Source organism: Mixophyes fleayi, chromosome 7 (assembly GCF_038048845.1).
Source record: "Mixophyes fleayi isolate aMixFle1 chromosome 7, aMixFle1.hap1, whole genome shotgun sequence".
In the NCBI taxonomy this organism is placed as follows: Eukaryota; Metazoa; Chordata; class Amphibia; order Anura; family Limnodynastidae; genus Mixophyes; species Mixophyes fleayi.
The window spans coordinates 106,792,022-106,807,773 of NC_134408.1; the positions used below are offsets into that span (position 1 = coordinate 106,792,022).

The window sequence follows — 15,752 nt, forward strand, 5'->3', positions numbered from 1 at the left end:
TGTTAACTTTTTAAATCCAATGGTAAATGCAACAAGGCTACCATTATCCAATCCTGGAGTATACCAACAATTGCATCTTTCACTAAATTATCATTAAATCTTGGCCACATTAGTGAGGGGAATAAAATTAATGCTACCTTACCCATTAAGTTAGTGCATCCATCTTTTCCATTTCTGCTACACTATCTTAAAGTAATTAAATTATTTATTTTACCTCTAAACCCACTCCCCTTTTCCCCAAATATCATTTTTATGAAGGGATACCTATTTCATTGCTGGTGTCATAATTATGCCTTAATCAGGTTAGGAAAATGTTTATCTAATCATGATCTCTTCCAAAGACATGAGTTCAATAACATTATTTGTAGCGAATCACGGTGTCACTTAGCAAGGGGTTAGTGTATATTGATGTACACTTCAGAGACCTGTGTTTTTTCACGTAGCTTGCATTATTTATGCAGTGATGCTTGTGTCCAGATGTCTAGTCGATTATGGTTTATGGGACAACCCCATAGATGTTTTGACTAGGAAGGGCCATGTATTTGTAACTAGTGGAACCAGTCGCTTGACATGTCATAGATACCAGCCCATAAGGAACTGACAGAAACAATGTTTGTTCCCAATGAAACGATATAACATATTCATGTTTCCTTTGCTTATGGGTGGAAACCAATAACTTGTGTGGTGGATATAATATTATATGTAATGTTCCCCAATGACAGTTATCCAAATTATAGAATGAATAGAAGTGCGTTTGAATTAAAAGGGCAATAAAAGTAGCCGTGAAATGAATAAGCATGCCAGCACACCACCTGCCTGATGTTACAAACAAAGGAAAAATGATGTGAGACATTCAGCTCTTGGGTCTGTCTTTTCTACTGATCAATTGTCCAGACCTTCTAGTCTTCCTCGGGTTTGAGTGTGTGATATGACTTTTTCTATTTTTGTTCCTGTTTTATTTCAAGACCACTGTGTTGCATTTTTATTTCTGTATGACAGTTTTTGTTATCACTTCTAATTCAATAAGCATGGTAGCTTTTTTTTTTTTTTTTTTCATTTTAAACTCCACTTAATAAAGTTACCTCATTGTGTTCTTAAGGAATTCACAAGTCAGGTTTGGTCTTTATAAACTACGTAAATAAACCAAACAATTGCCTGTATTTACAGTGTGTCAGAGAGTAACTGAAGACTTTGTAAAGAGTGTCACGTCTTGAACTAAATCTTACTGATATTAGAAGTGGGTGGGTAATGGTAAATGTGAGAGATAATTTTGGGGGATTTTAGTCATTTTTAGACAGATAAGGTGGTGTTGTTTTGATTAACACACTTACACCCATATGTCATGTATACGTAGGTAAGGCTTATCAAGACAGTTGGAAAAAAAAAGGTAAAAAAAAATTCACGTAGTTGGCACTAGAACAGATTTTTGCTACAAAATCTGGTTTTGCCAACAGTTCACCTGGCCCTGATAGTGTAACTTAAGCTCAATTCTTACCTATGCTTTCTCTTATTCCAGAAGAGAAGATCTTACTGCCCAAGAAGGAGAAGGCAAAGCAAAGACGGGAACAATGGTTGCAGAGTGAGTATGTCTTTCTGTATGAAAATTAAATAAATAAAATGAAGAAAAAAAAACTTGTATCAATAAAAATATGATTTATGTATGTTAAAGTAAGGATCTATACCACCAGTGTAGAAATTAGAGCTGTCCACTACACAGGTATGCATATGCAAACAACATATTTTAATTTGTGGAATTTGTTTGTCTTTTTTCTTTAAAGATGTAATAAAACTGTCACATTTAAAAAAACAAACAACCCAAAGAACTTTTATTTTGGAATTTCAGTTCTTAGAAATTTTGCTCTCTTTAATATTTTTATTTAAAATACTAATAGAAAATAAGCATTAAAGACCTGTTTAGGCATTCATATTTGCCACATGATGTGAATTACTGAGGTACGTACTACTTTTTACTTGCCTAAATTTTTACGGCATGCAGTCTACTCAAGTGTTTTAGAGCTTTCTCAATCTGTGATGAGAGTACCCAGAGGGATTCCTCTGATTCAGAGATCAGTTCTGCTAAATATAATGAAAAAATACATTAAGTTTTATTAGTAAAGAATAAAACTAATGCAATGGTAATCAGTAGAAATATTTCTCAGATATTTTAAATGCATAGGGATTGACTTGGTTTACATTTGGTAATATAAAATGTGCATGTATTATGGACCTGGTGTCAATATCGTCACCCATGGGATTTGAGATCTTTACAGTGGCAGAAAAGTGCTGGAAGTTTTTTAAATTTGTATGTTTTCTTCCAATGGATGATGGCATGCAAGTATGCAACACTGTTTTTTAATTCACTTCATGTCAAATTATTTGGTAACTGTGCTACTGGGGCAGTAGTTCCACCACCCATGCCCCCTTCTAAGCCCTTCTAACTGAAGGTGTCCTGTATGTTTATTTTGCATGATTGGCAATGGAAAACTTGAATCACATTGAATAATCCAAACCAATCTCATCACACTAAACAGATGTAGAATTGCATATATCGGGCTGAAATGTTAGTTTAGTCTCTAAATTCATATGGCGTATACACTGCCCTGATAAATGACAAAAATAATATATTAACCATGATTCAAAATACCAATTGTGTTGATTGTTAATAAGGGGACCCCATCTGACAACATTAAAATGCATAAACAAAAAAAAAAATAGAGAGGAGGGTGGAGATGTAGGGTGCAGTGAGGTAGGCGAGGGCCTTGTAGGTGAGTGTGAGGAGCTTAAAGAGGATTCTGAAGGGGAATGGGAGCCAGTGAAGCGCTAGGTAGAGGGGGGAGACAGAAAAGGAGCGGCGAGAAAGGAAAATAAGATGCCACCAAATGCCTTATCCACTCTCTGATCATCTCCCGCCTGGACTACTGCAACCTCCTCCTCACTGGCCTCCCCCACTCTCATCTCGATCCCCTTCGATCTGTTCTTAACGCTGCCGCTAGGCTTATTTTCCTTTCTCGCCGCTCCTCTTGTGTCTCCCCACTCTACCTAGCCCTTCACTGGCTCCCACTCCCCTTCAGAATCCTCTTTAAGCTCCTCACACTCACCTACAAGGCCCTCCCCAACTCCACTGCGCCCTACATCTCCACCCTCTTCTCTCTTCATGCTCCATCCCGACCCTCTCCGTTCTGCCTCTGACCGTCGCCTCTCTTCCCCCCTTATAACCTCCTCCCACGCGCGTATCCAAGACTTCGCCCGCGCTGCCCCCCTCCACTAGAACAAGCTCCCTCCCTCCATCAGAACTTCCCCTAATCTGTCCAGTTTCAAACGGGCCCTAAAAACCCACCTTTTTTTTAAAGCCTTTCTGTCTCCCACTTAATTTCCTACCTTATCTTCTGCCTCCGTCCCCCTACTCTCCCTCTCTCCCCTGCGTCTCTCTCTGTCTGTCCACACCTCCCCTTAGATTGTACACTCCTCTGAGCAGGGCCATCTCTCCTCCTGTTTCCACCACTTCTAACTCTGCTCTTCAGCTACTTAGCCCTCCTCCTCGAGGGTCCTCCACCCCACGTCCCCTCTTGCTCCCTCCTCCCCCCTGGGGGTCTCCCTGTCTTCCGCGCCCTCCTTCTTGGGCCCCGTCGTTTGCGGATCCTCCCTCCCCCTTCCCCGCCCTCTCTAGCTGTGCATTGAGCTTACTGAGTTACTGTGCTTACTGTTTACTGTACTGTGCTGTCTCCCATTGTATTGTAATTTGTTTGTCCCTGTACGGCGCTGCGGACGCCTTGTGGCGCCTTATAAATAAAAATTAATAATAATAATAAACATAAAAGTAGCGTTGTATTAAAAACATAATGACATACATGTTAGTGTGCTATTATGAATAGTATTACAAATAGTATGTGCTATTTCAGGCTCCAAAAGCCCAGATCATAATCCTGTAGGTGTACAAGCCTTCCATTTTTGCTGTCTAAAACACACTTTAATTATTGTGGGCTGTTTGCCCATAGAATAGTCATTTTTGCTATTGCAGCTTTGGGTAGCTGTACTGATCATGTCCCAGTATCTTATCCATTATCTTGTTGAAAAGCTAAACATGGGTCACTAAGCTGACATAGTTTGGGTCCTGTTTGAAAAATGCTTAAAAACTATCTAAACATTTTGGCTGTTGGCGCTGTTTCTATGGCTTAATTATTGTTCCCTTTCATTAACCACCCCCCTCCCCCCCCCAATCCCATCAGCTTCTATATCTTAAGTTATTACATTTTATTTTGACATTCTCCAAACTAGTAAATGTTCGATGAGCTAAGCTCTAGGCATAGGAAAATGTGTTTAATTCATGATTTCAAAAATGTAATTTATTCACTTTCCTTAATTTCCATTTTAGAGGTTAGACAAGGGTAAAGTACACTTGAATGCTGCAGAACACGTAATTGTGGTTCACAAACCTTTAGTTTCAAAGAATTGGCGAGACTTACTTGATTTTATAATTCTGACAGAGCAGAGCTTAACAGTTTATTGCAATAATAAGTATAGATTCTCCAGGACTGTACAATATTCCCATTACATTATTGTAACACTGGAAAATGACCGGATTAAGGGCTAATGCTGGCATATACTACATCTACAGAACAGTTGTTTCAGCTAGTGTTCTGATTCCTGTCATTCCCAATAGAGCTGTTAAACAGGGTATATGTTCCCTTCAATACTTTATCAGAAAGTTGTTTATTAATAGGAAATGTACAGTGCTATCAACACATGATTCATGTTTGGACGTAAGGCTGTTTGTGTGTGTCTACTATTTTGAATATGACAAAACAAAGTAATTTGTATTGAAAATTTAATTAATGGATCCAATCTTGGCACCCTTACTCTTTGATAAACCCACAATTGTTTTAGCAGGACATTGAATGATCTAATCTGCTAGCTGCCTTTGTCCTGTATAGAACTAGATGGTCTAGGTACCATCCATTTTTCAAATGTAGTCAGTTCAATATTTAGAAATATTGTAAGCAACAAGTGTAACACCATTACGTTATGTCTGTATTGTTATGATGTTTATTTAAGTGGTTCTCGGTTACACTGGTAGGTGTTTTTGGCACCATCTACAGCATTCAGACACTATACAGTAAGCTTAAATATGACTGGTTCTTTTAGGTTATTAGCCACCAATTAGCTGCGTTCCTTCAAGTCATGCCCCCTTCCTAATGTCTCCTGTCCTCCGCTCTCCTACTTTCTCTTCTCTCTTGAATGAGAGAATGAGCTATCTACTATGTGCATTACACTTTTTTGGACCTCTGCCTATGAGTTCCACTGCTTGCATTCCCTGGTAATTGGACACAGAAGAGGTGAGGGACACAGTGTACATAGCCTTGTATCATTTATTATGTTTTATGTAATATAGTGTTAAAAAGTATCTAATTTTACACTATTAAAATCCCTAAAGCTTCTTGGCAGCCCCCAGCCATTCAGTTCAGATTTCTTTATCAGCGCGTGTGCGTGTGTGTGTGTGTATGTATATATGCCACAACATTAAAACTACTGACAAGTGAAGTGAATAACTTTGATTATCTTGTTACAATGACACCTGTCAAGGAGTGGGATATATTAGGCAGCAAGTGAACAGTCAGTTCTTCACGTTGGTGGAGGCAGGAAATATGGGCAAAAGGATGGATCTGAGTGACTTTGACAAGGACCAATTTCTTATGGCTAGACGACTGGGTCAGAGCATCTCCAAAACGACAGGTCTTGTGGGGTGTTTCCAGCATGCAGTTGTTAGTACCTACCATAAGTGGCCACCAAGGCTCATTAATGCGCGTCTTGTCCAATCCCGTAGAAGAGTTACTGTAGCACAAATTGCTGAAAAAGTTGATGCTGACTATGATATAAAGGTGTCAGTACACATAGTGCATCACAGCTTGCTGTGTTTGAGGCTGTGTATCTACAGACTGATTAGAGAGCCCATGCTGACCCCGATCCACTGCCAAAAGCACCCACAATTGGCACGTGAGCGCCAGTACTGGACCATGGAGCAATGGAATAAGGTGGGCCTAGTCTGATGAATCACATTTTCTTTTAAATTGTGTAGACAGTCGGGTGTGTGTGCATCTGTTACCTGGGGAAGGGATGGCACCAGGATGTAATATGGGAAGACGGCAAACCGGTTCAAGCAGTGCGTTGCTCTGGGTAATGTTCTGCTGGGAAATCTGACATTCGTGTGTGTGTGTTACTTTTAACACGTACCACCTACCTAAACATTGTTGCAGACCAAGTACACACCTACATGGCAACAGTATTCCCTAATGGCAGTGACCTCTTTCAGCAGGATAATGCTACCTGCCATACTACAAAAATTGTTCAGAAGGGTTTGAGGAACATGACAAACAGTTCAAGGTTTTGACTTGGCCTCCAAAATCCTCAGATCTCAGTCGGAACCAGCATCTGTGGGATGTGCTGGAAAAACAATTCAGAGCCTTGGAGGTTCTACTTTTCAACTTACAGCACTTTAAGGATCTACTGCTAATGTCTTGCTGCCAGATACCAAAGGACACCTTCAGAGGTCTTGTGGCGTCCATACCTCAAAGGGTCGGAGGTGTCTCTGAGGGGATGTTGTTTGTGTGACCTGTCTTGCTAAACAAAACTGAAGCAAACCATAGTATTTTGTGGAAAGGAATGAACGGGAGATAATTCACATGGGTCATTCCACATTAAATCAACTAAATTTTAGAAAAAAAATCTACCTTTTATTTTGTAATTTCAATTAAATTTGGTATAATAAATGCTTCCATGGATGTAAAGAAAACCCCCAAATCTTAGGCTGATATGTGCACTGATTTTGAAGTTATACACCTTTAAAGTTGCACTTTTTTAAGGAAAAAATTGCTTTTAACATTTTTTTGTTTTTTTTAATTGCATTTGTGGCTGACCTAATTTGAGCTAGAGAGTTGGGCAATGTCTCACTTTAAACCTCTCTTTTTATGGCTTTATATGATCTATAACACAGCATCATGTTTCAATTAATTAAAATTAAAAATATAACATTTTCAAAATCAAAATTTTGATTTTCTCAAAAAGCCATATTTTAATTTTTGGGGAAAACCTCTCAAATATTATTCATACTGTTGTTAATAAATCCCCAAAGTTTTATTTTGGGATCATGTTGAGATCATCTGCTGCAAGAGATTTCATTTTGGACTGTTAAACAATCCCTGTGATGTATATTATATACAATGACACATTTTGTTTCGTACTGAAATATTTAAAAAAAACATTTGACATAATTTTATGGCTTTCACATAGGTAAGAAAGCTTACTACAGATCATTACCGTTTGGTGCTTTTGCTCTGGATGGATGGTGCTACTTGATGGGTTGAATCTTCCTGAAGGCTTCATTTGTTTTTAGTATTTCCGTTTCAGAAAGGGTGTACATTCGACCTGTTAGAGTTAACAACAGTATAAACAATTTTTGAGATGTTATTCAAAAACTTAAAAATAAGGCTTTTTGAGAAAATCAAAATGTTGCTTTTGAAAATATTAAAAAAATGTTTTTCTTGAAACATGATGCTGAAAATTTCTTGAAATATGAAAGCCCATAAAAAGAGGTTTAAAATGAGACCTCAATCAGGTGCAATTAAAAAAAACGTAAAAGCAAGTTTTTTGTTAAAGTGTTACTTTAAGGGTGTATAACTTCAAAACCAGTGCACATATCAGCCTAAGATTTGGGGGTTTTCTTTATACCCATGGCAGCATTTATTGTACCAAAATTCATTAGAATCTGAAACGGTCCGTTTGAAACCCTGTGTTGATTGTTGATGTGTACGACCCACATTTTTCTTGTGAAATCCAAAAAGACAAGACCTTTGTAAAGAGCTAAAGGCACCAGCATTTAGAAACTGCTTGTTTTCTTCTCATCTGTGTGCCATGATAAAGATCTGTTTCGTGGATCGAAATGGCTGCTGTTGGTTTCTTCACTCAGTTATGTTTATGAGCTAATAAATATTGGATTTTACGAATGCTGGCTTCTTGGATGTTGCAAGAAAATGTTCTACTTCCCTTTGCATATATAGTGGTGATTGATTACTGATATTAACAATACAAATGTATTTGCAGTTGACTGTGCAGTAGCTTAACGGTTCTGAAATGGTTGGTAAACTTCAAATAAAAGTCCATCCATTTTGAAAAGATTCTCTTACCATATATATCACAAATAATCTAATTAAATGAAAGCAATTGGTTCATAGATGCAGCCACTTGTTTCTGCCCTTATACCTGTTTTCATCCCTCCTAGCTCTCAAAGGCTCAGCACATTTAGTTAACAGAATGGAACCAAATAGGTTTAATTTATTTATTTAAAGTTTCACAGTATAAAAATTATTAACAAAATCCAACATAGCTACAAAATGGAAACCATAGGTTTTAATCAGTTTACAGGGGCTTCCTCCCCGCTTGTTAAGTGGTTTGTATGGTATGAGTACTTTACGGATCATAGTTCAATCTCCGATCTGTGAGTACTGTGGAACGGCTTTTGAGTCAAGTTGGGTACTTGGGCTAGACCCACAGGTACACTTTCTATAACCGGATAGTCTTTTGTCTTGTCTTGTCCTCCTCCCCCCGTCTATCAGTCTATTTTTCTTGTCTGTTCTCTTTGCCATCTTCGGCTTATGTACACTGGGTCATAAGATGTGCATTTTTTTCTCACTTTTATTTACTTGTTTGATTGTTTATCTAATCAGTGTGGATTGTTCAATATAACTGATCTGCTGTATGTACTCTGCAATCACTGCTATGTTTGTAATATGCTGTTCTAAAATTCAATAAAAAGCTTTTAAGTTAAAAAAAAAAAAAGTTGCACAGTACAGTGTCGGTGCTCACGTAAGCATACACGTAAAAGATAATCGTGGAAGTGAGCTATGGCTGCGTTGCAGCTTTAGCAGGGTGGATAATTTACTGTGTGTCAGCACTATGTTTCTATTGCACTTCAACATCTGTGTTCACTTGCTCTTTGTGCCTGGTTTCACTCCATTTCAGTTCAAGCTGACCGTTTCTGAGTCAGTTTCAAATATTTTTATATCATTTTATTTGTATTCATTTGTTTTGTTTTTTTATAGGGCAGTTAATCACTATTAACCAATGTCCCAAACACCCTGTACATACAAGCCAGATGGAAACTGAGCTTTGCACGCTGTAGAGCTTCCTAACACAATTCTTTCTTCCAGATGCTTTCTACCTCGTTATCCTCTATCCAAGATCTTTTTTCCCACTAACAAATAATTGGGAGTTTAGAGTCTCTGGCATATATGAAGATACATTGTAAAATGTGTGATACTGTGGTTACACACTACGTGGACAGGTATTACAAAGGTCAATTACAGTGTGTCGGCAAAGGCAGCAGTTTAAAATTTAAATATAGCTACAGTGCATGTTTTTCAGATGGGACTTGGTAGCAATCCAAGTCCCATCTGAACAACCAAGACATAAATCCAAGACATAAATTTAGGAATTTCAAAATTTTGGCATAAACTCAGGTATATGAAAATATATAAATTTTTTCTGTTAACTCTACATTGAATAGACATCATTTCCCTTGTACTTTGGGGCATATTTATGTAGCATTGCATAATATGAAAGATCGTTCAATATTTATCTATGCGATAAGCATTGAAAACTATCTTTTCATATTTATCAAAATACATTCACAAGAACAGCCGTTCACTATTTGTCAGAATAATATTTTTGACACAGTTCATTTTGGAAATATGAAGCATTGTTATTGTTCTTTAATACCTCGTTTTTGTTTTAGAAATCGATACCTTAATACTGGCTCAGCAGACGAAGAAGGCTCAGGCCAAGAGAAGAGCTACCCCTGTTGTTGGAGACCTGCAACCACTTGTGGATGCCCTGCCTGATATCTCTGAATTGACCTCTGTTCGCAAACCCAGAGCACCTAGGAAGCAGCCTAAAGAGTAAGTACTGCTGAATGAAATGCTTTGAAATATCTTTGTAGAGTGTAAAGCAGGGATTGTTTAGTTTTTTTTAGATGCAAATGTATCAAGTATAATGTTGTCATTATCTAAATAATCTTAGTGTGGAATAGTTCCATTCACATTCATTAATTTTTAGTTTGGTTATGATTTTCATCCACTTTTCAAGTGATCAAACAAATCTGGCTTGGATCTGGTCTCTATGTAGCCATAGTTTACTTTCGAGAACACAAGGAAAGAAGACCCTGCTTGTGAGAGTTTGCATCCTTGAGGGAAGGAGAAGATGCAAATAAAGTGGCACAGAGTAGAGAAGTGGAGGTGATAACAGAGTTAAAGGATTAAGGAGGAGGGCTTGGATGGGCTCTTTTCAACATAGTAGAAAAATTGTCAAGGCTTCTAGACCATGCAATCCGTTTTAATAGAAACTATTTATCCTAAGGGTCTTAACCACTGGTGCTGTGCAAACAGCATGTATCCCATAGGCGTTTGATATGAAGTTCAAATATAGTTAATATGCACTTCCAGGTGTTTGTGAATGTTTCCCAAGATGTGATTGGCAGTAAGGAGTCCTTGGGTGTTCCTGCTTTGATCATGCATTTGTAAAGACAAATTTTAAAAGTTTGTTGATGTGTGAAAAAAAAAAATATCAATACAGCTTGGCCCATTCATGTCACTGGGGTTTCTACATGAAGTGCGCCCCATTGAAATGAATGGGTCAGTGGAATGAATAGCTCATTGACAAGAATGGGAAAGGTACATCGCAATGCTCTCTTGTTAACCTCAGTGGGTATGTATACAGAGCTAAATGGACTTTTGCAGTGACATTCTTTTAATGCATTGTTATTGAGTAAGGAATGCCTGAAAAAAAATATGATGCAGACAAAAGCATGAGTGCAAATTGGTATAAACACATGGAATATACGGTAATTAGTTTTGTCTCTATATATAAAATATAATAGGTTTCATGACAGTGAGATAATTCATTTACCAGTCCAGTTCGACCACTATATCTCCTCCACACTCTGGATGTTTGTTTGCTATGGATTTTTTTTTTTTAATTTTCCCTTATTAACTTTCCATTCAGTTTTGTACATAAAGTATGAGTTTACCGAAAGGCCACATTTCACATCAAAATGTGTCTGCTTAGGAATCAATTTTACTTAGTTGGGGAAAAGTGCAGTAACCAAGCAGTTAGAATACATAGGAAACGAATGTGTATAGTGTTTCTGTATCATAAAAACTCTTGTGTGTCCGGTATTAAATGTTTTCCATTGAGTATTTTGTGCTGTATAAAGGCTTATGAATGTCATATTTGTGATTTATAAAGCTGCGTCACAAAACTCAACCAAAGCTTGTTATCATTCGCCTTTTTCATTGCAAAAATAATCAACAATTGCTTTTGATGTGTACACGGAGATAACATAAGCTTACACATCCTAGTTCAAGTACCCGCTGCATTGTGGCAAATTTAATTCAGAGCTTGCATGACAGCCTGGCAGCTTCTAATGTTAAGCCTGAGGCAAATGAGATTGAAGCACCAGATAAAGATGAATGGTTAAAGTATTACTGATGATTTACACTATAAAGGTACATTTAAGGTCATTTGTTTAAATTGCATTTGTGTTTTATTTGGGCATAGGTAATGATGTGTTCACTTGCAGACTTGCATGACAGGTACACATTAAAGGCAAAGCCAGGCATGCAGATAAGTGTGCCCGAAATGGCCTATTAACTTCTACATGCACAAGTGAGATTATTATGATTGTATTTTATTGTTATAACTACATGCTCTGCTTGTTTCCCCATCGTGTGACTTTCCCTCAGCCTTACTCCCAGATCTGAAACTGGGAAAGTGGAAATGTAGGCGTTCTGTTCTCCCCAAACTGTACCTTCTGAGCCCTACCCCAGACCCCATCTCTTCTCTTCCCTTCCTTGTGAAGTCCACATTATCTGTCTATGGTCTGCTTTCCACCTTCGTGTTGCTGTCATTTATCACTTTCCAGGTCTTACTTCCCTATTCCTTGACTCCTTTACTGCCTGGCTCACTTATTTCATATCCTTTGATCTGCCTACCCTCATACTAGATGCCCTTTCAAACCTATTCCCTCTCAACTTCTCCACCTACTCTCCCCTACTGCGTGCTCATCTGTAGCTCATTTCTTCAACCTGTTTCCATTCTCCCTTAAACACACACTCCTCTTGCCAATACTAACGAATCATTCTCTTGACCCAGCCCCTCTCTCGCCAACTACCACCCTATTTCTCGCTTCACCGTTGTCTCCAAACTACCTGAGTGACTTGTGTAAAGCTGCTTACACTTTCTCTCCTCTCACTCCATTTTAGAGACTCTGCAATCCCCCCCCCCCTTAAATCTCCCTTACCGTAAAGAACACCACTATTTTCTCAGACTCCCAAACCCGCTTCCTTAGTGGCACACTTGACTCGGTCCTCTGCTTTATTCCTCATATCTAGTCTGTCTCCCAGTTCTGTCGCCTCCACCTTTGAAGTATTGGCAGAATACGTCCTTACTTACCCACAATGCTACCAAAACTCTTTGCCATTCTCACATCATCTGCCACCTTTACTACTGCAACCACTTTCTGTATGGCGTTCTCACCAATCTTTCCCCATTTTACATGCTGCAGCGAAACTGATCTTCAATTCTACTCAGTCTTCCCTATAAGGACGTCAACAACGCCACTACATAATACATCTCAAATCTCCTCCAATTAAACTCTTCCTCTCGCCCTTTTAGATATACCTCTGATATGCCATGCTGCTACCCACTTATGGAATACCCTACCATGCCCGATTAGACTCTCTCACAGCTTTTAAATCATTAGATACTCTATGAAAACCCATCTCCCACCTATACTACCCACACCAATGCACCCTCACAACTGTCCTAATTTCCAGTCTGAACCACACTTGTTCCTGTTTCGGGTGTGCACGTTTCCAATTAAAATGTAAGCTCTCTCATGAGCAGGGCCCTCAATGCCCCTTGTTTTCATGTCTGCATTTATTTTGTCTACCTTGTATGTCCCTGTTTTTTTATATATGTCCTAATTTCCCCACTCTGCGGGACACTGTAGTGCCTTACAAATAAATGCTGATAATTATCATTAATGTAATCATTTTTGACCAACATAACTGTAGAACTACCTTGCTATTCATTGGGCTGAAACTATGGATGAATATATTTAAAGTGAAGGTGAAAACTTATAACAAATTGAGAGTAGGAGACTTGCAAAGAGCAGGATTTTACTTTAAATAGAATATAAAACTGGAATACATTGAGGTAAAATATGTTGACCTCTAGAACAGCCACATTTTTTAGGGATTTGGATTGTAAGCTCTTTAAGGCAGGGACCTGCTTCGCATTGTTTTTTTTCCCCTCAGTGCAAATTTCGCTGCTACTATGAGTTGTTTTCTGTCCAAGGATGTAATTAATATATTTATACACAGTAGTGGGCTGGTATATGGTGGTATGTCATTCTGCCACTTCTCCAACTGTTTTGATTATAAAACTATCAAATTCCATTCACTAACATTTTTCATTCCTTCATTTCTAAATTTTTACTTCGACCACTGTGTGTACATACACCGATCACCCACAACCACTGTGTGTACATACACCGATCACCCACAACCACTGTGTGTACATACACCGATCACCCACAACCACTGTGTGTACATACACCGATCACCCACAACCACTGTGTGTACATACACCGATCACCCACAACCACTGTGTGTACATACACCGATCACCCACAACCACTGTGTGTACATACACCGATCACCCACAACCACTGTGTGTACATACACCGATCACCCACAACCACTGTGTGTACATACACCGATCACCCACAACCACTGTGTGTACATACACCGATCACCCACAACCACTGTGTGTACATACACCGATCACCCACAACCACTGTGTGTACATACATCGATCACCCACAACCACTGTGTGTACATACATCGATCACCCACAACCACTGTGTGTACATACACCGATCACCCACAACCACTGTGTGTACATACACCGATCACCCACAACCACTGTGTGTACATACACCGATCACCCACAACCACTGTGTGTACATACACCGATCACCCACAACCACTGTGTGTACATACACCGATCACCCACAACCACTGTGTGTACATACACCGATCACCCACAACCACTGTGTGTACATACACCGATCACCCACAACATTAAAGCCTCACTGACAAATGAAGAGAATAACAATGATTATTTCAGTGCAGTGGCACCTGTGGAATACATTAGACAGCAAGTGAACAGTTTGTTCTTGAAGTTGATGTGTTGAAAGCAGGAAAACGGGCAAGCATAAGGATCTGCGCAATTTTGACAAGGGACAAATTGTGATGGCTAGCAACTGGGTCAGAGAATCTCCAAAATGGAAGGTCTTCTGGGGTGTTCCTGGTATGCAGTAATTAGTACCTACCAAAAGGGGTTCAAGAAAAGGGAACTGGTGACCTGGCAACAGGGTCTTGGCGCTCAAGGCTCAATGACGGCTGGGAAGCCTTGGATCCTGGCATTCATGTGGATGTTATTTTGACACGTATCGCCAACCTAAACATTGTTGCAGATCAAGTACACACCTGCAGGGCAACACTATTCCCTGATTACAGTGGCCTCTTTCAGCAGGATAATGCGCCCTGCCACACTACAGACATTGTTCAGGAATAGTTAGAGGAACGTGAGGAAGAGTTCAAGATGTTGACTAGGCCTCCAAATTCCCCGATCTCAATCCAATTGAGCATCTGTAGGATGTGCTTTAGAAAAAAAAAACGTCCGATCCTTGGAGGTCCCACCTCGCAACTTACAGGACTTAAAGGATCTACTGCTAACGTTTTGGTGCCAGATACCTTCAGCGGTCTTGTGGAGTACATGCCTCGACGGGTCAGTGCTGTTTTGGTGGCACGAGGGGGACTTACACAATATTAGGCAGGTGGTTTTAATGTTGTGGCTGATCGTTATATATACATGGAAAGTGATTTCACATAATGTAATAAGGTAATATGAGATTGCACTCATGAAGATCAGTTTTGGTGATTGAATGCGTCTAATACTGACAGAATAGACTCTGTTCGTGCGAATGTATAAAGAAAAGAACCTGTAAAACTGATTTCGGCTTAAGGGTGGGATCACACATGATCATTCTTGCTCAGTGTTTGTCCTGATGTACACTGTTGATTTGAATGACATTACATGCTGGAGAAAAACATGCATGTAATAGGCTCTCATTCAAAAGACTTTTTATACTGCTATTATTAATGTTTATTGTAATAATGTGTGCTAAACTATAAAGGCAGGGTCTTCTATTACCAATTATGGCCATTTAGGTCTATTTAATTCACTTAAGGTTGGGGTCCTTTTGTCCTTTAAACACTTGTGGTTAGGCTTTAATAGTCATATAACCTGAATAGTAATTTTATTCCCTTGTTTCACAGTGTTGATTCTAGTGCATTTTCATGGTACTAGACACATGACTGGCAAAGTATGTTCAGAAGTAGTGGATAAGGAGTTATCTAAGGGGTATAAAACTAAGGGTCACACCCAGTTTGCGCTGCACAAGTTGGTTATATTTGCAGACAGTCTGTCTAGCCTGTATTAGAATTTTAAAATCCAAAGCCATATACTAGAGATTTATACATGTTTACACAGGAGAGGAGAAAAGAAGACTTCCAGTGTCTTATAAATCCACTCTAGTAAAAACAGAGATATTTTTTTCTAGCTGGCATCCTTAAATA

At 38.9% G+C, this 15,752-nt stretch overlaps 1 protein-coding gene across 1 annotated transcript in view; it reads left to right on the forward strand.

Annotated features, from left to right (window-relative positions):
- Positions 1-15,752, forward strand: part of SLX9 (SLX9 ribosome biogenesis factor) — a 116,808-nt gene that overhangs the window by 62,297 nt on the left and 38,759 nt on the right. Inside the window, exons 3-4 of the mRNA XM_075180256.1 lie at positions 1,517-1,579; positions 9,785-9,947. Coding sequence (XP_075036357.1) covers positions 1,517-1,579; positions 9,785-9,947 — 226 coding nt within the window. The remainder of the gene's footprint in view (positions 1-1,516; positions 1,580-9,784; positions 9,948-15,752) is intronic.